At 37.8% G+C, this 23,039-nt stretch overlaps 1 protein-coding gene and 1 long non-coding RNA gene across 3 annotated transcripts; both read left to right on the top strand.

Annotated features, from left to right (window-relative positions):
* Positions 1-1,248: 1,248 nt before the first annotated feature.
* On the top strand, positions 1,249-1,732 carry LOC136705192 (uncharacterized). Its single transcript, XR_010804037.1, has 3 exons — positions 1,249-1,352; positions 1,433-1,528; positions 1,640-1,732. It is a non-coding gene; the product is annotated as an uncharacterized lncRNA (long non-coding RNA).
* Positions 1,733-6,600: 4,868 nt separating this feature from the next.
* On the top strand, positions 6,601-15,326 carry LOC136705945 (uncharacterized). 2 transcript variants are annotated; one of them, XM_066679799.1, is made up of 9 exons: positions 6,601-6,715; positions 7,220-7,312; positions 8,103-8,186; positions 8,318-8,410; positions 10,283-10,384; positions 11,094-11,112; positions 11,338-11,380; positions 12,250-12,303; positions 13,986-15,326. In XM_066679799.1, the coding sequence occupies exons 2-9, from the start codon at positions 7,297-7,299 to the stop codon at positions 14,001-14,003; spliced, it is 429 nt and encodes a 142-aa protein (XP_066535896.1). In that variant the 5' UTR covers positions 6,601-6,715; positions 7,220-7,296; the 3' UTR covers positions 14,004-15,326. The 2 variants fall into 2 exon arrangements, with proteins under 2 accessions (XP_066535896.1, XP_066535895.1); XM_066679798.1 differs by lacking the exon at positions 6,601-6,715 and having other exon boundaries at positions 6,838-7,312.
* The last annotated feature ends 7,713 nt before the right edge of the window (positions 15,327-23,039 follow it).

Below are 23,039 nucleotides of genomic sequence, written 5' to 3'. Positions count from 1 at the left end.
TCACCCCACCACTTCCCTTTAAAATACACACTCACATGATATAAGACAAATTCAGCTGTCCTCCTTCCTCTGTGAGATATAACACTTGCATAAATGTTACAAAGTTCAGAGTTTTCCTGTTGAGCTTGTGAATGGCAAAGAAACATAACCAATGCAGAGCCAAGTCTCTGACTAACGAGCATGGTGTTGCATCAAACACAGCCCCAGTAATATGCCATCTAATAAATTATCATCAAAAATGCTTGTTTTCAACTTACTGGAACCCTAATCTAATAATTTCTCTAAATATATCTTGTGAGAATGGTTTCAAGGTCGTACATCCAAAAATACAAAATCAATAGGCACTTGGTAAAATGTTGTTCAAAACATGGCCAAATTCAAGAAAATATCAAATATCAGTTAGCATTTAAACCTCAAGTGATTACACAGTAGCCAAGTGAAACTCCGGAACATTCCTCACTCTGTTCTCACATTCACTCACTAAGAATCTACCCAGAGTCTTTCCTAGAGCGCTACCAAAACAAAGTCCAGGTAATGTCCGAGGCGAATGTTGCAGATAGTTGAATTCACACATACAGCTCTCCTCCAGGTAAACACTGGATTACCATTAGTGCTGGGCGATATGAGCGGAAATCAATATCATGATTGATTATACATTTTACTATTATTACGATTAAAGAACAATTATTTAGTTTTTGTATTTTTGACCCTAATAGCTCAGTGATGAGGCTTGTGCTGTAAATATGCCTCAGTATTCAAGCTGGGTTATTTTTTATAATGTTGCTGGGAGCTTTTTCTACTCTTTTTCTGAGCACTTTATATATTTGGTCTGTGACTGTGCTTTGGTCGCCAAAACCGCTTTTTCTCAGTGTTTACAATTGACTTCTTTTTGTTCAGTGTCATCTGAATTATAGTCAAAACACAGCAAGTCCAAACCACAGATGCTGTGTTTTTCTTTGATACGAGCTGCTCGAGTCACTGGGTCAGCCTTGGTTCTCCACCATGTTGCAGATAGGGGCAGAATCACATGACTACAGCATGGTAGTGAGGTTTTAAAAGGAGAGTACATGAACACACAAAGGGGACATTAAAATAAAAAAAATAGATATACACAAGATTGTCGATTCGATGTCCTGAATGTTGATTTTGATTAATTGCCAGTCCTAATTACTGTGCATGTGTGAAAAAGGCATTGGAATTGAAATATGATTTGTACTTGATTTCTTTATGTGTTGTTTTCGTTCCTACAGGTTTCTCCATGTCCCTTATACTGACCCTGGTGTTGTGCTTTTTTGCTCTGCTGTTTTCAGTGGGACTTTTCATTCCTATATTTATCCTGTTGAGAAAGAAAGGTATTTCAGTAGAAACTGTGGGTACAGTAAATTTTGTATTCCTCATTGCATAAACATTAAGCTTGTTCTCTCCTTTTCAGTTACTAATGGAAAGGTAATGATGATGATGCACATTTCTTTGATCATTTGTCCAAATATCTGTTTGGGTGTCGCTTTCATTTTATGGTCAACAGAAGGTAAATTCATCATCATTTATTATTTTAATTATCATGAACAAAAGATATGTTACCTTCTCATGTTATCTGTTTATCTCCAAGACTGGATATAGGTTTACTATGTTTTTACAGGGACCCTGACTGAGGTAGTGACCTGTTCAACAATCAGTATCATTCGGCCCCTCTTGCTAATGAAGACATTTCCTCTTCTTGACAGATTTCCACGTCTGTATCTGCTAAATGTTTTCAAGAATGCCTTCAAATAATACACTTTCTATACAGTTTTAACCCCATTGGTCACTTCCAGATCAAAGAGAAAATCATAGCTGGGCTGCCACAAATCACTCTACTGTGCAAAAATCTTCAAATATTAATTCATATGCACAATAAAACGGACAAACCCAGATATAACACAAAGAGAAATTATAAGCTTCAGGGTTAGCTTTATATATAGATATTTATAGATATTTATAGGGTTTGGGTTAGGATTAAGTGTGACTTTTCATGCTGGATATGCATGAAAATAACTTGTTTTATTTCTACTGTAACATACATCTTTATTTCATCCACATTGTACAAATCCTGGGAATCTATGACCAGGCTGATGCTCTGTAATTATATATCAAAATAGATTGAAAAATACTTTTTGGTACATCACTATAGAATTTGTAGGCACTAAAAATATACTATAGATTTGTAGGGCTCTCAAACAGTATTTCTGGTTTAATCAGCTTTGAATATTCACTGATTTTAAACCCATTTATTCTTTATATTTTTTTTCCATCCCAGTAAACAAAGAACATCCCTGGACGTTCAAAATAGGTCTAAAAGTACTCTGTCCATCAATGACATATTTTAAACGTCAATGGACGTCCAAAATCCATCTCAATAAGTTAGTTAAGTGGTGACCAATCGATAACATCAGTGGACGTCCAAAATGTGTTTTATACAAGTAATTTATTTCGGGACCAATTAATAACGTCAATGGACGTCCAAAATCCATCTTAATAAGTTAGTTAAGTGGTGACCAATCGATAACATCAGTGGACATCCAAATTGCATTTTATACAAGTAATTTCGGGACCAATTAATAACGTCAATAGACGTCCAAAATCCATCTTAATAAGTTAGTTAAGTGGTGACCAATTGATAACGTCAGTCGACATCCAAAATGCGTTTTATACAAGTAATTTATTTCGGGACCAATTAATAACGTAAATCTTTTCAACTTTCATATTTAACCTTAAGAGAACATTGATTAGATGGCAGTCATTACGTTATTTCAACGTTGAATCAATGGCTAAATGTTTACTGGGATAAATAAAAAAAAAAAAAAATAAAAAAAAAAAAAAAGGATATTTTAAAATGACTTCATTACTACTGCAATAAATGTGATACAGCTGTCACACTGTATGTTTTAGATCATACTGGTTTTATCATGGAAAACATCACAAAGTCTGCTTTAATAACAAACAGACATAGCTTAGTACATGATACTCAAAATTATTGCTTTTCTTATTTGCTACAGTTCAAAAATGTGATAGCCAATGTGAGCAGGGAGCCCAGATTTGATTGTGACAGCTCACTATTGTTTTGTTTAATTTTTTCTTCACAGAGCGCTTTACAAAAGCAGTGAAGACTTTGGCTGTTCCAGTTTACCACTCAATTTTAGTGATCACTGCATGTTCAAGTAAGCAATACAAACAAGTAATTTATTTGTGAATGTATCAGGAATTACAGCTGGGAAAGAATTTATTTAAAGATTAGTTATAGTTTTGACTTGGTTGTTGTTCACCCTCAGTGGCATTTTTTTTTCTGTCCAGCTGACAAAGTGAATAAAAAACAATCCCACTGAGAATAGTTGTCTCACTTATGAGCTTTCTAACAGTTATATGGTAAAACGTGTAAAAGTTTAGCATTAAAATGGGAATAATAGCTATATGAAACTCGGCTCCATTGGTTTTTGCCTCATTCAGGATGACCTCACATGAGCCAGTGAAGTCTTTCATTTCACTTCGAGGTCATCACTGTTATTCAAACTGAACAATTCTGCAGAATATCTTGCCATACTACAGTGCCTGTAAATGGCACCTATAAGAGAATTCTTTATTTCAGTACATGCACATTGTTATGAGAAAAAATATAAGAGTAAGTTCCAAACATTTTCTTAGACCTTCGTAAATGTTGTTTGGCCTTACACATTTAGTGTTCCAGTCTGTGTTTGTTTGGGGTGGTAAAATAAATGACATATAATTAATAAAGCCCCATTCATGTACAAAAATTAGCTAGTGCATACGCTATAACTCAATGTTCTCTCTTTTTCTTTATTACTTGTATCCTTCATTTAGTTTATTCTGGAAACATTGGCCTAGCCCAAAAAGGACGTGATTTCATTGTGTGGGTAATGGTGACCATGGAAGTCATGTGTTTTGCTGGTGCTGCAATTTTAGGTGAGATAATTTGCATATTGTTCTTTATTTTATATCTTATATCAGAGAAATCTTAGGTCATAAAGATTAATTGTTTTCATGACTAATAAGATGTTTTACCTCTTGCTCACACAGCTGGCTTTTCTTTCCGAATGCACTCAATTGTGGTTCTACAAATATGCAACGGAGCTTTTCTGGGATATATTTTGATCAATCAGAGTACACAATATTTTGATTGTAAGTATTGTAAGGCAAACCTCATGTTTCCTTCATATTAGAAGAAGGATGTAAATAGAATTAGAATCACTTTATTGGCCACTGCGCTTGCACACAGAGGAATTTGTTCTCCACTTTTAACCCAATCCGTGCAGTGAAACATACATTTACACACACACACACACACACACTAGTGAACACACATGTCCCGAGCAGTGGGCAGCCCTAGCCATTTGGGGAGCAGTTGGGGGTTAGTTGCCTTGCTCAAGGGCATTTCAGTCATGACCTGCCGGCTCTGGGGATCAAAGAGGCAACCTTCTGGTTACACGCCCCTATCATGATAAAATGCTGGAATTCACTGAGCTCCTGAGAGTGACCCATTTTTTCACAAATGTTTGTAGAAGCAGTCTGCATGCCTAGGTGCTTGGTTTTATACACCTGTGGCTATGGAAGTGAGTGGAACACCTAAATGTAATGATTTAATACCTCAATATGTACCTATCTGTGTGTCTAGTTAAGTTCTGCAGATGGTGATATATGAGAATGTACATTATTGATACACTATATTGCCAAATTATTCACTTACCCATTTAAATCACGCTTCTCTATCTGGCAATTTGATGGATGACTCTGGATTTTCCAGTGATAGGAGCTCTTAATGCTTCAGCATGCCAAGAGATTTTGGACAATTTCATGCTCCCAACCATTAGAGGGAACAATTTAGGGATGGCCACATCTTGTTCCGACATGGCTGTGCACCAGTGCACAAAGCAAGGTCTGTAAAGACATGGATGAGCAAGTTTAGCATGTAAGAACATGACTGGCCTGCACAGAGCCCAGACCTCCTGCTGACAGAAAACCTTTGGAATGAATTAGAGCAGAGGCCTCATCCAACATCAGTGTCTGACCTCACAAATGCACTTCTGGGAGAATGATCAAAATTCCCATAAACACACTCCTAAACTTTGTGGAAAGCCTTCCCTAAAGAGTTGAAGCTATTACTGCTGCAAAGGATGGGTCAATATAATTTTAAACCCTGTGGATTAAGAATGGGATGTCAGTCAACTTCATATGGGTGCAGTCCAATAGCCACAGTATTAAAGAGAAAGGAAAAGACAGCAGGTAATTAGTGTGTGTTGTGTTAATACTAGATCAGACACAGCAGTGCTGCTGGAGTTTTAGACACTGCCCACTCTATTAGACACACCTACCTTATTGATACACTCTGTTGACTCAAAATCATAGTCTTACTTCAATGGTAATAAGATGCTCATGTTCGGTGCTACACCATGGTCCTGGAGGGATGCTTCCCTGCGTGAACACAAAGGCCGCAGGGTAGTTTTATTTCTGTTTGGTGGACTAATTGTAAAACTACAAAAATGCACCTATGTAGTCAGTGGAGCTGATAAAATAAACAATAAGCATAGAAACACGGGTCTTAACAGGGACATGTTATGGCTGATCAGTGTATGTTTCTGGATATTTTAGCCAGTTTCCAAATACCTTCAATACTGTGTCCTATTATCATTGGGACTCTGATTGTCCTCTCTCTGCAAAAGCACTACTTTCAAGGAAAACCCTTTAGATGTAAGTATGAGAACTGTTATTGTATGTTCATATATCATAAATATAATATCTGCCAGCTGTTTATGTTTTAATAACTAGTTAATAAAATATCAATAATATAAAATATAAAAGTATCAATAATATATGTTAATATATGTATAATCACATAATACAATATAAGTTACGTTTGGATTTTATTAATTTATTTCCCTTTTTTTTTTTTCCTCTGATAGGTGCCCATATTGTTCTATCATCTGTGATTCTGACAACATTTGGTTTGGCACAGATTGTTGTTTATATCCTTATTGGTGTTTCTACAAGTGATTTTACTAGCAGTAAGCATCTTAAATTTAATTTCATAAGTGTTCACGGTCATATCATTTAGAGTAAACACCTATTTGCTAGCATTTTGGTGTCAAATGTTTGATTGTAGAGAAAACATTTTTTATTTACAGTGGTGGTGATAGAAACCGGTTTACACCATGTTCACAACACTAACAGAGAACGTAATTTACTTTCCACCACCATGAGTGAAGTTAACTTTGTCCTAAGAGAAACTGGGCTGTCTCATAATTGGAAACAGCTTGGAGATGCCACTTTCTGTGACGTGCTTTGGAAGGCAAATCCTGGGGAAGCTTGGGCCCCCTGCTGGTGGTCAGTGGCACCGCAGGGGTCCTTACATTAGCCAGTACACTGCATTCATAACAGCTGTTTGGACACCCGTTTCCTATAATAAATTAGACCTGGTACATTTCACATTAAACAAGCCTCAATAGCAGACTGTGATTAAATTATGTAGAATTTTAATACATACATTTCTGTCGTATTTATGATTATGCTACAGTTGAATTCTGTTGTTGTTGTTGTTTTTTTTCAGGTTGGATTCTCCCATTTGAGGCTGTTATTCACATTGTTATTTGGCTATCATTGATTTTTCTGATACGTTGTCATGGAAGCCATAAATATAGATGTTGCTTTCTACTGAGAGGAACTGGATGTAAGTATGTAGTCCTTATGGAATGTATCTCCCAACAAAAATGTTCTTTAGCCCCCAAAATGGACAAGCACCCTGTCAAGGTTCTGCCACTGTTTTATTATTATTTTTTATTTATCCTAATGATTCCAGGTTTTCTCCAAACCTGCCATGACACTGACCAGGATAGTGTTTACAAGAGAGGAATGAACGAAGAGTCATGTTAAATCTGCATCTACTACTATGATGACATTTTTAAAATAGTTAGAGTTAGGGATCAATTCCCTTGGGGGTGGGGGTACACTAAGGCCCCTTCAAGTAAAGCTTGGCCTTCCTAATCATAAATCACTGGTGATGCCACAGATGGAAACCATTGGCAGCTTTCACATAGTGTGAAAATCATCAATAGAATTAGACCATTCCAAATTATAGAATACGTATTTCCAGCATTAACACACAAAACAGTGTGAAAGCCTCTATAACCCTTGGTTGTATTCATGCACTAATATATAATGTTTCTCTTCACAGATCTGTGTTGCACTGTCATTGTTGTCTTTCTATTCACTGCATTTGGCGCACTGAATGTTTATTATGTAAAGACACACATGAAAAACACTAAAGGTAAAACTTCCAAATGATTTGCATAATTACCATTTATCAGTCACTGAGAATACAAGAGATAAGTAAATGGAATATTGTTTTTTAGGACAATTTAAACCTGTCAAACTTTACATTGGTTTTCAGTGGCAGAGTATAAGCAAATTAATTACTATTAGGTGCCATTTACAGACATCCCAAGTTGCAAAAAATGAAGGTGGTACCCCCAGGGCCTTCTCTGCTTGGAAGGCCCTGCCTCCGCCATGATGCTCCTTCTCTCACTCACTTAATGCATGCTGTCCAGGAGAGAAGAAACATTTAAATAAATAAATAATAAAAAATACCACCCCCCACTAAAAAGTGACTAACAGACTTTGCAGAGAACAGGCCAGCCAGAACCCTCCCTATTTTGTATGTGCTTCATGAATATGCAAACGAGGGGAGCACGCTCCCACAAGGTAGGCTACCACAGCAAGTACAGCCTTTCTCTCCGTCTCTTTCCCATGCAAGATCAGGAAAAACGTCTGCATCGCATGCATGCACGATTGTTTTCTAGATTCCGGGAGATTTTATCTGACTTGTGGGAATCAGGGAGCAACTATGTATATCATAAAATATGTGGGAGACTCCTAGAACCTACAAGAGACTTGGGATGTCGGCATGTATCTGCTTTGATGTTTAACTACAGCATTTTTATAATTTTTTTTTTTTTACCAGAACTGCAGCATATGCATTTGGTTAAATTCAAAGTCTTGCTTTTTAAAATTAATAAGCAATATTCACTTTTAACATATCTGAAATGTGCTGATTGCAGATTATGATGGAAACATCGCGTTATGTGCATTCCTCAATGTCATTACATTGATTTCCCTCTTCAAACATCCCAAACATTTATCTGGTTAGTCTCACCTGATTTTAATTTTTAATGTTAATGTTTTAATGTGTTACTTATAGTATAAGGAACATCTGTCACGTGATCAGTTTTCAACAAAACAGCCCCAAATGTCATTAATTTATTGTGAATTTCAGAAATTCCTCACACTGTGGTCCATCTGTTTGGAGCTGTCGTACTGACTGTGGTCAGTTCTGTCACTCTCATCATAGAACTCAACCTCAAAGCAGGTAAACGTTATACTGTACAAACAAACTGCCTTTTAAATAAGAGAGAGAAAGGAGAGAAGAAAAAAGTACTTAAAAAATTTTCAAATATTTGATCAAAATGAAGATAGACCCTAACAACCTAGTGTAATCAGTCAGGTTGTCCCTATCTGATAAAATAAAAAGCTGGGCAAATCTGGAACAGTATGGTAACTCATAGCACTTACCTCCTCAGAATTGTTTCCCCTGTTCCCACAGAAATCTGGAAGGATAACCACAATATTTGTACAATGCTGGAAATATATTTCTCAAATGTATTTGCTGTCTTACACAGACAGAAAAATCTAAATAACATAAAACTTAGTCTCTTGAATGAATTTTTTTTTTTTTGTTTTCCATCATTCCCTAACGGCTTCCGTAGTTTGTTGTTACAATAAAAGAAAAAATAAGGCTAATTCAAGATGAACTGCACCTTGCGTTGTTGGTCAATGAGAGTAGCCAGCTGCATTTGGGAGGGAAAGGTAGAAAAGCCGTCAAAACTGATAGTTGAAATTTGCTCTGGCAGACATCATGGCATTTCATGACAAGAACTAAATCATATTTTAATAATTTAGCCAATGAGAGACAGCCTGATGACGACAGAGCTTAAGATTCATTGGCTAGAAGCTCCATTGAAACCTATGACATTCGTTATATATATATATATATATAACAAAATATATAAATATATAACGAAAATATATAAATCATGCATCTTTATATTTTCTCGATTTTAATTTGCGACACATTTGAAATCAACAGTTGTCCTTCACGTCGTGTGGAAATTTTATGATGAATGAACAGAAACGAAATAAGATCATTTTACATTCACTTCCATTAAGAGTTGAGGTTATTTCCTTCTCCTGTAAGTTACTATTTTGGGAGATTGATGTTTTAAATTGCACAGTAATGATATTTCACTCATACTTTGTTACAAATTACATTTTAGGGCATGTTCAGAAGCGCCCTGGGGCCCGCTGTTTTTTAATGAAATATTAAATGGTTGCGTTTAAATGCTTCTATTACACTGTTAAAAATAAAAAACTCTATTTTCCAGCACTAATCCAACTACCTGTACACATTGTTTACACGTGGAGAACACCATCCTTTAAAACTGGGTCTTTAAAAACATGTAACTTTAGATTATGTCTTTAAAATTTACTCAAAGCTTAAAGAGTTTACTTGTTACGTTCCTTTGTTACTTTGGACCAGTGAGAGGGGTTCTGCGCTTTTTCCTCAGGGATTCGCGTACAGCTCTTAGCAGTCGGGTCAGAAGTGAGTGACTCCTCTATATACCAATAGCGGGGACTCAGACGAAGACAAGGAAAGGCGATAGGCAGAGAACACTCACTCACTCTACTCTATAAGTAAATGTGTCTGCGTGGGTTTCCTTCGGGTGACTGTCTGTGAGGAGTGTGTTGTGTTCTCCCTGTGTCTGCGTGGGTTTCCTCCGGGTGACTGTCTGTGAGGAGTGTGATGTGTTTTCCCTGTGTCTGTGTGGGTTTCCTCCGGGTGACTGTCTGTGAGGAGTGTGATGTGTTCTCCCTGTTTCCGCCGGGTGCTCCGGTTTCCTCCCATAGTCCAAAAACACACATTGGTAGGTGGATTGGTGACTCAAAAGTGTCCGTAGGTGTGAATGTATGAAGGACTGGCGCCCCCTCCAGGGTGTATTCCTGCCTTGTGCCCAATGATTCCAGGTAGGCTCTGGATCCACCGTGACCCTGAACTGGAGGGATTACAGATAATGAATGTATTAATGGGTATTTTGATTGGGAATGGAATAAATGAAAAAAAATATCACAGTACTATTCACTGGATTTCTTTCCAAATTATAAATTTAATTTGGTTGATTTCCAGGTACAGCAGAGCGGCAGAATGTAGAAGATCTACGCATTATTGTGCTGCCGTGGGAAACAGTCTTTATCGCTGGATGGATTGCTTTGCAAATCTATGAATTCTGTGAGTACATTAAGTAGAAAAAAACTGTCACAATAACAGTGCTAGACGTTTTCCCAGTGACTTTCACACACATGTACACACACACACGCACATGCACACACACACACACACCACATTCTCATGTCAGCATCACTGCTATGCTGAGAATGATCCACCACCAATAAAATCTGGGCACCCACCCAGCGCACCAATAAAATCTGGACAAACGCCCACCACACTAATAAATCTGGGCAGACGCCCACAACACCAATAAAATCTGGACAAATGCCCAGCACACTAATAAAATCTGGACAGAATGTGAAATGTTTGTACCATAGAAAATTATATATCCAACCAGTGCTGACGGCTGGAGTGTAATGGGTAATCATGCTGCCTCCTACATAGTACACTGGGTTTGATTGCTTGCTCGAGTGACCTTGCCAAGCTACACCAATAAGACTCCTTGGGAAAGATTCCTAACACTAAACTTGAGTGCATGGTCAAAACTATGTTTTTCAGCATGTGAGCATCTGTTAAATTATGCAAATATGTAAATGTTTATCCAAAACTATAACACAAGTACTTTGTATATAGATACACAAGTATAAGTGTATATAGATTAAATATGCTCTGGTAGGACAGGAAATAGATTTGCATACTTAAACTTACTTAAATATTTCTGTTATAAGAAATATTATGTAATTAACAAAGTCTTTCATTTATGAAACAGGGATGAGAATGGGACAAAGGTAAGCTCAGTTACACTTTATAGAACAAATGCTTTGCTGTGTTTTTTGTTCATTAGATGTAGGTTTATTGCTTATTAATATTCGTTTCTGACCTTGAGTACAGTTAAAAATCATGGCTCCATACGTTATGAAAATTTCATCTGAACATAAAGTTTTTTTTTGTTTTTTTACCTGATAATATAATGTGATGATTATGACATTATTTTACATTATGATTCATAACAGAATAAGACAGAACTTTGAAGATCCGAGAAAAACAGAAACTCAGGTATGAAGAAAATACACAAATTATACTTATTTATGAATATTTTACACCACCATTCATGTTGTGCACATTTTCAAGAAACATTTACATAAACAAAATTCCAAAGCTGTGCTCTAAATGTATAGCTTTTTCTTTATAAATGTCATAAATATGCTTACATTTAACATACATATACAGCAATGTGTGCATCAGCCTTAACATTAAAACAACCTTGTTGATTCTACCCTCATGGTCCTTTTAAACATCCTCACTGATCATGCACTTTGTAGTTCTACAACTACAGACTTACACCATCCTCAGTGGTCAGGACCCCGAGAAGACCAACACAAAGCAGATATTATTTCAGTGTTAGATCATTTTTTGTGCTGCCATGATCCTGACATGGTGGCGGTATGTTGGTGTGTGTTGAGTTGGTACGAGTGGATCAGACACAGCAGAGCTGCTGGAGTTTTTAAACCCAACTGAGAATAGTCCACCAACCTAAAACATCCTGCCGACAAGGTCCTGGAACCACTGGTGAAGGACTAGAGAAGGACGGTGTTGCTGAAAAAAGTATGCAGGGCAACAGATGCATATTGCTGCATATTGCATCCTTAGAGTCAGCTGAGCTGAAACATGAACAGTGAGTGTAGAAGCAAGGGGTCCTATTAATGTTATGGCTCATAGCTTTATGTATGTAGACTTGCATTAAGTGTTAGGGAGCATATTTTTATAACAAGAAAAACAAATTCACTCGACACTGCTTATTGATATGACAAGCCAGACCTTAAGAAATTTAGCAATGTACAAGAATGTCATAATAATGCATCTATCTATCTATCTATCTATCTATCTATCTATCTATCTATCTATCTATTTATGTGTTTACACAGGGCTTTCCAGAGATGGAAACACTGACATCTGGGCTAAAACCTGAGACTTCTGAGGTGATCCCATAATTATGTGCAGCAGACATTTTACTCTGATTTGATTTTTTTTTTTTTTTCAATAAAAATTATTAAATTATTTTACATTTTAAGACATCACATATTGCCTACACTCTCATTAAAAGAAAAAAAAGCAGTGTAACAAAAATTAGATCGTTCTCCTTTTCAAAATATTTTTAGATATAAAAAAAAATCAAAATGTGCATCTGTACCCAGGGACAGTGTCAGTAGTATAGGACTGTCATGATGATAGCATTTTTTTATTTTATTTTTATTTTTTTTATTTTTTGGTACTGGGGTAATGTGAATATGCAAGGACCAAATTCAGTTTGGTTTGATTAGACTAGCTTGGATGGCTAATTATCCAAGCTGCATAGGCAAGAAGAGCAGAGAAAGCAAGTCTAAGTCCAATCAAACCCTGATGCTAATACCGCAAATATAGATATCTACCTGTTACCAGAGTGAGGAAAAAGAACAAGTCAGAAGTAGCTACACACACACACACACACAGTAATATGTTTGCATCTGTCTTTATCTTTAAACCAGTTAGACTGAAATAATGGCAACAAACCATGACACGTTGTTATGCAACACTAGGCTAGTTAGCAAAGGAATGATAGGGGAGTTTCAATGGCTATTAGTGGGTCTGCTTCATCTGCTTATACATACATACATTCATAGAGGGCCAGTTAAATGTTTGGACAACCAAACTCAAGGAGGGTTTCCTTTGTTTTGGGCCATTTTGAATGTACATTACCAGTCAAAAGTTTGGAAATCTCATTCAATGGTTTTTCTTTGTTTGTTTTTTTTATTATTTTCTACATTGTAAATTCATTTGGAAGACATTAACACTATGAAGGAACACACAGGGAATTATGTAGTAAACAAAAGGGTGTTAAACAAACCAGAATAGGTTGTATACTTTAGATTCTTCAAAGTAGCCACCTGTTGCTTTGATGACAGCGTTGCACTCTCACAATTCTCTCAATCAGCTTCATGAGGTCGTCATCTATAAATTGTTTTCCGTGAACAGCTGTGGCCTCGTCAAGAGCTCACTTACCATCTCACAATTACAGACAAGAAGAATATTTCATTCATCTTTAATCGAAATCAGAGAAATTCCTTAGAAAGTCATGATAAAACATTATCCTCCACGAATCGTTTCTCCTCTTAAAACACAGGGTCAACATGATCAAATTAATTGCTCTGTAAACAGGTGAAAAGGATAAGATGACAGAATATGTGGCTTGGTCTTATAGTTTCAGTTTCTTACACACTGAAATAAACACATGTGAAATAATACAGTTCCTGAAGCATACAGCCTGTTAATAATTCACACAGACACATGAGCAGAAATATGCATTTGGGGTTAAAGAGATAACAGTTTTTCCATAAATACTGACAAAAATGACTAATTGTGGTAAAAGAGCATAACAGCTTATATATATCACATTATAGCTGTGCTATGAAACCAGATAAAACAATTGTTTTTGAAAATGTAACTGAAACATAAGGATAACTGGAATGCTGTTTGTTCAGAGCAATTAAAAGTTTTAGCCATAGGGGCTACATTTTTATTGTTATAGATCAACATTGTTTTGTTGTAGACACACATTTGCAACATCTTGTACGTTTTAAAAAACAGTGTTTGAGATACTGAGCTTGTGTAATGTATTCCACAGAATATCCCACCATTATAAATGGGCACTGGCCTTGACCTTGTGAAAAACCAGAAGCAACAGATATCCACCATCTTAAGAACCTGGAGAAAACCTGGGGAAAAGTCAAGTCCAAACTTACTATCAAATTATTTTAAAAGACATCTTACACTTGTAGTAGATTGAATGCCCCTGGCTGACCTCCTACAAATATTCAGTTACTTTAGTTATTCATATACTGAGTTATGTTTCTGGCCTTTCCAATTGAAATTGTATGTTGTCATCAGGCATATGCCTCAAAGTAGGGAATAGGCAACTTCAGGTGACTTTCCTGGTAATACTCTAAAAGTGAAGTCATGTAACTAGAAAGAGTTCTGTCTTACCGTTCATTGTAAAAGGTCTGGGGTGAGAACCATTAGAGTAGTGTTTGCTAAATGAGTTAGCGGCTAAATGTGGTCCTGGATGTTATGCCGTGAAAGGAACTTGCCGATTTATTAACAGTGTTGTCTGTCACTGCAAGCAGTGATATTGGAATGGACCTAGCGTTCTTGGTTAATGTAGGTAATGCTCTTTGAGCATACCACCAGAAAAAAGATTATTGTCCTCAGCAAATGTATGGGAGGAATGTAGTAACATGCTGATCAAATTAATATAAAGGTAAACTATTCAGCCAAGTTTGATTTTTTAATGGATGGACCCCTTGTTACTCCTGATAATGCTCCATCTCTGTGTCATTTCCCTGATTGGTGGCTGGTTCCATTGGCTCAACAACACATAAGAAATTCAGCATTAATGCCTTGCCTTGGTAATCATAAGCTCAGGTGATTTCCCCTTCACCCAAAGACATGGAAAGCATTGGAGGAGCAAAACCTCACAATCCTGACCATGGATCTAGCTTTGTCCAGGTGTAGTGCTGGCTTTATGGAGCCTTTAGGTCATAGTATGATCCAAACTTTAGTTTGTGTACTGTCAAACTATAAGCAGTCCTAGTGGACTGTGGACAGGAGTAAAGACCAGTTCATTGAAGGTCTTCATTATGTGTTCATTAAGTGTGTTCATTAAGTCATTGAGAGTTCTATGTCATCCTGTCTTTAGCAGTGGAAGAGTTTAGGATGTCTGCTGGAGCTAAGACACCTTCTTCAGTCTGAGCATTTGAGAAAATATGTTCCTCTGTGAGTTTTGTGGTGCAAGCCTTCAAAATCTTTGGAAACTCATGTTGGGCTTCCTACATGTTGATGGTAATTAGGATAAAGCTGGTATTATTGTGTCATTGTATGCTATGAGTCAGTTTTAAGAATAAATAATACATATTTAATCACTCAATGTGTTGTGAACTGTTCATTTATTCATATTCATTTATTCATCAAAATGATCTGAAAGAGTAGATACATAGTACATAGGGAAATGTGTCAGAAGTGCTAAAAAGTCAAGTAAAAACAAAACAAGTAGCAATGTGCTGTAAACCTTGTAGCAAGTTTGAAATTGGACCCAATTTTTATTTGGTCTTGCATGTGCTTGTCTTCCGTGAACAATGATGGAATGATGTGTGGGATTTGAAATCATAACTTATGTATTACCAAAACCTTACTATGTAACACTGACATATACCTATAATAAATATATCGTGGCAGGGGTCATGTGCTGTCTTGAGTTGTCAAAGCTGAGTATGTTAAAGTGTAATTACTGATAACTATTTTGAAATAGTTGATGCTATAGTTCATCACAGGGTACCATTCAGTCAATCACACAGTCAAGGATTAGCTGCCAAGTTGCCAAAATGTTTGCCACAACAATTTCTAATGATGGTAATTGTGGCATAATCTATGATTACATATGATTACATGTTTTTGTTAGTTTGCCTTGTGTAATCACAGTCTCATATCAAGGCATATCTAATTTACTTGTTGATGCAAAATCATGTTGAACACAAAGAAATCACTAAGAAATTCCCCAATCAAACTAATACTTTTGGGATAAATTAGATTTTTTTAGTGTTGTAGAATGTATTCAAAACTTTTAGTTTGTCACCTTGACCTCTCTGAAATATTTATTCTTATTTTTTGGAATGGAATGTAGTTTTACTAGACTTATACACCATGGAGACAGTTGTGGCACAACTATAAACTCTGTTCTAGTGCCACTGTGTAAATGACTAATTTATTTATTTATTTATTATTTTGCTTGTTTGATTTTTTCCCCACAATAAGTGTACTAAATATATTTATGTAGTTGTATGTCACCATTTTGCCTCCTTTAATTTGTCTATAGAAATAAAAGTAAGTCTTCAATTTTTACAAGTAAACTGGAAAATAGGTTTCCAAGAAGTCTATGGTTTTAGGGCCATCTTAACTTTAATAAAATGATCAAAGTGGATTACACAGCTTTACACAGATAAATGTTCTAGTCTTTCTTTGTTCAAACACTGCATTATTAATCTTCAACACAAAATATTACATAAAACAAATATTAAAATAGATACTGTAGAAAGTGTAACACGTGAATGTTATAACAGAAGCTATAACAATTAATGTGATTATCATACATTTTGTGATGTGTATGAAATTGAAAACTGCCTTAAAACATGATTTTATTGATTCAATTACAAAAACGGACATGGTGCATTAGTTCTCAAACTGTAAACATACAGTGCATTTTTATTTATTTTTATTTAACCTTTAATTTAACCAGGCAAGTCATTAAGAACATATTCTTATTTACAATAACAGCCTGGCAAGTAGCAGAAGCTGCTTGAGGGAAAGGGAGTGCATCAATAACAACAAGAACAAACACAGACACACAGAAATAAAAAGGAGAGGAAATCAGCTAGCAGCAAAGTAGATACATTGGAATAAAGACCTCTAATTTTAAAGTCTTCTGAAGCGCATTCCATTCTTTAGCAGGAGGTGACTGAAAAGACGTGGTGTTTGTGAATCTTCAGTTGAATGTAGTGGGGGACCTGGTGTTGTATTTAATGGATACTGGCTGTAACAGGTTTTGTAAGTAAGTAAGGTGGTGATTGACCAAGCAATGTTTTGTAGATTAGTGAACCAGTGTATATTGTGATGCGAGTGTAATGACGGTCAGTTAACCAGAGTGTTAAGGAAACAGAGAGCATTTGTAGCAAAGCTGAGAGTAGAACGGTACATTCAGTGCATTCAATGTTGAATATTAAAGTTCTTAATGGACTACATGTTTTAGCCCTTAATTTTACTGTGTAAAATTTTACTTCAGATTTTGCATTTACCATGCCTGTATTTGGTATCTTTATTTCTTAACCTCCTCTCTCCATTGCTGTATTATCTCTCTCTCTCTCTCTCTCTCTCTCTCTCTCTCTCCCCGAACTCCATAGATTATTTTTAATTAAATTACATTTTAGATCTCTAATCCTGCTTTGGCCCCTTCCAGGGTACTGTGGTGCTACCTTTTGCTGTAACTGTGGTGGCACACTCAAGGGTGCATATTTATTACCTTTAGTTAAGGAACATAATTGTACCATAATATTTGTAGATTTTATGTTGTGTTGATTTCATATGCCCCATTTCATCTCCAGAACTTACATGTCCTGTTATATTACACAGTCCTATAATGTGTAAAAAAAAAAATTCACCTCTATTTCTGGAGAAGAGAGTATAATGTACCTTTAGAGAACAGGCCTTTCAAAGCACTGCTGTATCTTTAAAGGTATTTACACTATTTGTACCTTTAGTGAAAAATAAGTTGATTATACATACACACATGTATATTTTTCATTCATTCATTGCCTATGAGCACTTATCAAGTTCAGGGTCACAGTGGGTCCAAAATCATTGGGCGCAAGGCAGGAAAACACCCTGGAGGTGGCGCCAGTCCTTCACAGGGTGTCACACACTCACACATTTATAAACATTTCTGAGTCGCCAATCCACTTACCAACAAGTGTTTTTGGACAGTGAAAGGAAACCGGAGCACCCGGAGGAAACCCACGCAGACACAGGGAGAACACACCACACTCCTTACAGACAGTCATCCAGAGCGGGACTCGAACCCCCAACCCCAGATCACTTGAGGTTTGTGACAGCGATGATGCTGCGCCATTGTGCTGCCCTATTTTCATATCGTTGATTATTTGCATTATTACCTTTTTTTTTTCAGCTTAGATTCTTCCCCTTGTGGCTGCACAGCATGTGGTTGTGTGGTTATCAGTGCTTTATCTGTTGCATTGTGGAAGTTTTAAACAAGGATTTTGCTTTTATTGTGGAAGCATTGGATGTAAGAATAATTTTTTTACCCTGACACTGGCTCTGTGCATTCATAACATTCCTTTAGAAATAACAGGACATTTGTCACTTATTCTTATATGTTTGATTCTTTAAATATTTTATAGTCACATTTGCAAGAGATTATTGTACAGAATACAAAGTAAATTGAATAAAGGGATCTAATAACATAGTTTTCAATTGTAGAAAGGTTACCTCCATTTAGCCTCAATAAAGTGTTGGCTATGCTAATTATATACGAGAGCACATGGAAAATAATAAAGTTATGGTATCATCACAAATCGTTGGATGCCACAGAGCCGGTTCTCACAAACATAAACAAATATATTTAACCAGGCCTAAACATGATTAAGACATGATAAAAACATGACACATTAAATTTTCCCATCACTTTTATTCTTTATTATATATATATATATATATATATATATATATATATATATATATATATATATATATATATATATATAGTATATACCACTTATCCAGTTCAGGGTTGCAGGGGGTCAGAAGCCTATCCAGAATCACTGAGCGCAAGGCAGGAAAACACCCTAGTGGATGGTCTAGTCCATCACAGGGCAACACACACTCACACATTCACCCACACACTAACACTTATGAACACTTTTGAGTCACCAGTCCACCTATCAACATGTGTTTTTGGATCATGTCACCTGGAGTGGGGCTCAAACCCACAACCCCAGGAGCCTGGAGCTGTGTGACAGCGACACTACTTGTGGTGTCACCACGCCCTGCCCACCATTATTAAAATTACACTTACATAGTGACTTTCTACACACCCAAGGACACATACACCCTAGTTTACTAGTGTGAGTGTGTTCATTACCATGAATGGATTCCACACAGAGGCATATCTATGTTGAACAATGGCAATAATACACTTTATGTTAAGTGTTTTAGATGTCCTTGAGCAGGTCACCTATCACTCAACTGTTCCTCAGGCACCTGGATGGCTGTCAGCCCATGTGTGAATGTATGTTTGTGCTTACTGCCCCTACAGCCCATAGTGTGTGTGTGTGTGTGTTTATGTGTGTGTGTGTGTGTGTGTGTGTGTGTGTTTATGTGCTTGATCATAGAAATACATCAAAAAGTTCATTTGGAATAGTAAACTTCACCAATTGTTAACATAGTAATCAAGTTTTAAACTGGCATAGCATAAATCATTTTCCTTTACTTCACAAGTTTTTTTTTATCAATCTATAAATAAATAAATAATTCACAGACCTTGAACTAAAACCTAAAGAGTATTACACGTTTTCTAAAATGTTTCTTACAAACCTTTAGAGAAATATTAAAGAATAATTTTGGCAAATGGAACCAAACACTTAATTATAGAACGATGCCCTAGAATTAACACAAGAAACAGAAATATCTGTTCACCCATTTTCTTTAGGAATGTAAAAATGGTGCAGAGGTCTAAGCATTGACCTTACCATCTTGAGATAACTGTATTCATCCACAGTAATGAATCTGAGGCCAAGAGTCCAAGTAAACACAATTGGCCTCACTATCCCTGAGCGGGTAGAATGGCCCCTCCCTTGCCCTTCATCACAAACACAATGAAAGCCAGCACTAGTATCTGTTAGCATTATGCTCCAAGCATGTTGCCTACCTGGAATCATTGGGTGCAAGGTGGGAATACACCCTGGAGGGGGCGCCAGTCCTTCACTCCAAGCATGTTGAGATTTGTTATTAGTAGCTTGAACATAAGGAAGTACTCACTTGCACTCATCCTCCCAGGGCGGTGGCATTGGGTTTGACCAGGAGACTCCTAAATTGATTAGGAGTAAATGTGGGTAAACATATGGGTAAAACATAACAGTCATTTTAAAGATTAACTCCTGAGCCTCCTAAGTGGCACAGTCAAAATGTTGGCTAAAATTAATGGACATTTATGAATCAAACATTTCTCAAAAGTGTCATAATCACTGTAAAAGGACTGGACGGTTAGTATTCTCATCCAAGTGTGTTGAGCTGTTCATTGACAATGTTAGTATTCTTTAAAAAAATACATGATAGTGTTTCACGTATTGTGCAGAAGATTGTGGGACCAGCTTGACAACATTTTAGGATAGGAGAGACCTGGACATTCATTGAAAACTGTCAACAGTAAATTGGGATAAAATACATATCCCAAACATTTGGATTCTATACTTGTTCTGGCAAAATTCTGTTAATGTATATCAACAACTTACAGAACCTTTGGAAACTTGCTAGTTAACATTCCATCTAAGTAGGCCAGAGAAAGCTTGACAACAGTAGAGCATTCTGTAGCCACATGCTTGCAGTTTCCAAACAAGTTCAAACAAGAACTTAACTTTTGAGAATGGAGTTCCATATGAATTTTGAAGGCAGTTTTTTTTTTTCACGTCTTGGTCTCTCAATGCAAAGACAGTGGCAAACATGAATTCCATTCACAGTTGATCATTCATTAATTTTCTTTAAATGGAGTTATGAAATAGCTTAAGTTTGGTAGAAGGACCACGCCCAGACCCATTACGCACCCTATATATGAAAAAAAAACAAACAACACTCTCCTCACCTTCTCGTGGTGAAATTTGCACAGACGAAGCTGTCACCCGTTCAGCTGCATTTTCTCTTCCGCCATGGACTTTCTTCATCACCGCTTCGGACACCGAGTTCTTCTCAGATAGCCAACCCATTCCTCCTCCTGTTCTCCCTCCTTCTACTCCGCCTCTGTGATCAGTCATCTCTGTCCCTGCTACACCTGTTGGTACCACCTCGTCAGGATCGTCTCCCCAGCACGGCCGCTCCCGTTTCCCTCACTCTGGTTCTCAGTGCTCCCACCGATCTTCACTTGCCTCCCTGGCGGGAAGAACGCCTGAGACGTTCTTCCCGCTTGCTCGACAGCACCTCGCCTGCTTCCTCTCTGCCTCCCAAGCCTCCTGCTTCCTTCTCCAAATCTCGCTCCCCTTGCATTATGGACTGGACCGTTGCTAAACTACAAAAGGTTCTGAGGGAACACTGTGTTCCCTTCGCTTGCACAGCCCTCAAGGTCTGTGGTAGGTACAAGGTGCCAAGTACAAGGAAAAAAGGTCAGTTTTTCCTTGTACCTGGCGTCCCACGGAGGTAAACAACTGGTGAGTGCCACAGTTACAGTCACACAACCCAATGATGCTTCTCTCCACGCCTCTAATATTCTCAGTCATCCCAAGCTCCCTTCCCTCAATCATCCCTTGACCCCTTCCCTCAATCATCCCAACCCCTTCCCTCTGTCTCTCTTCCAGGTCCCCACGCTGCCATGCCTCCTGCTCTACCCCTGCTCCTTCGGCCGTGCCACCCAGTAACGGCCGCATATTCAACCCATGTCTCGTCTCACCTTCATTACGGCAACGCATTATCCAAGGTGCAAATGTTGCTCTCCCCTCCTTGTTGCTCCCTTCCTCCACCCCTTCCACTCCCTGCACCATAGATGCCGGTGATGTGTACTTCACTTTATGGCCCTCTGAACCATGAGCTTCCAAATCCCTCACAGTCCCAGAATTTGCACGTGCCTTCTCCATCTATCGCGGCATCTTGTGCTTCGTCTTCCCTTCTCGTCGCCAGGAGTTGGATGATTACCTGGCCATAATTCTGGATCTGGCTGTTTGCTTCGGTGGAACTGGGTTTTACGACGACCTCAATGTTTTCTCTGCTCGGGCCGCTGCACGGCTCCAACAATGGAAACTTCCCACCTGCTGGGGTGCCTTGGACCTGGAACCCTATTGTCACGTTTTCACAGGTTGCACTGCACTCTCGAGTGACATGTGTGGCTGCCCTTCCCATCCTGCCTCTTCCTGCTCGCTTATTGACAAACACTCCTCTTCATACAGGCCCCCCCACTCCATTCGTACGTCCCACCCATTCTGCTATTCATTTATCTTCCAACAGCGCTCAACACAGCCGTGGAAGACCCATGTATTTCCTGGATGGTCAAATGGTCTGCAATAACTTTAATTCCACCAGGTGTTTTGCTTCTACCTGCAAGCTACTCCATGTGTGCTCTTACTGTGGCCAAGCACATTCCTGCTCCTCCTGCCCCCAGCGGCCTCCTAAATTTGGCAGCAGCTGACTTCTTCGGTTTCTCTCTACCCGAAGAGTTAATGTGCCTGCTTTAGCCTCTGATCTAGCCAGGCATGCCGATTCCACTTTTGTCTGTTACCTCCTGGATGGTCTACTTTTAGTTTTTCTCCAGGCCTCGTAACACTGCCTACTTTCTCCTTCATCTGCCAAAACCTTCTCTCTACTATGTCCGAACCTGATGTCATTTCATCTCTTCAGGCTAAAGAAGTCTCTGACGGTTTCATGATCGGGCCTTTCTCTTCTCCTCCCTTCTCAATGTACAAGATCAACCCCATCGGCATCACTACCCGCAAATATTCAGAAAATAAGTGGATCATCATTGACCTTTCCGCTCCACGTGGCACCTCTGAACCTTCCATAAACTGTCTCATTCCCATTTCCTAGTTCTTGCTCCACTATGCGACCGTGGACCATGCCATCACCTTAATAAAACTTGCTGGTCGTTGTGCCTGGCTCATTAAGGCTGATATTGTTTCTGCCTTCAAGATTCTGCCTCTCCACCCAGATTTCTGGCACCTTTTCATGGTTTGCTGGAACAAAACTACTTTGTCGCAGTCTCACATTTGGCTGTAAAAGCAGTCCAAAAAATATTCGATACCATTGCAGAAGCCCTCTGTCGGATTCTGCTAAATGTACAAAAACTGCCTTTCATTCTCCACCTTTTTGATTATTTTCTCAATATTGATCCCCCTTCACCTCCAGCTTGTGGCTTCACTGC

The sequence above is a fragment of the Hoplias malabaricus genome, chromosome 8 (assembly GCF_029633855.1).
Source record: "Hoplias malabaricus isolate fHopMal1 chromosome 8, fHopMal1.hap1, whole genome shotgun sequence".
NCBI lineage: Eukaryota > Metazoa > Chordata > Actinopteri > Characiformes > Erythrinidae > Hoplias > Hoplias malabaricus.
This window is presented reverse-complemented; position numbering and strand designations above follow the sequence as displayed.

Coding starts and splice junctions, on each gene's coding strand:
- LOC136705945 (XM_066679798.1), top strand. CDS start 7,204: ATGTTTCTCTTCACAGATCTGTGTTGCACTGTCATTGTTGTCTTTCTA. Junction 7,313..8,102: donor ACACATGAAAAACACTAAAG/GTAAAACTTCCA, acceptor TGCTGATTGCAG/ATTATGATGGAAACATCGCG. Junction 11,381..12,249: donor CGAGAAAAACAGAAACTCAG/GTATGAAGAAAA, acceptor GTGTTTACACAG/GGCTTTCCAGAGATGGAAAC.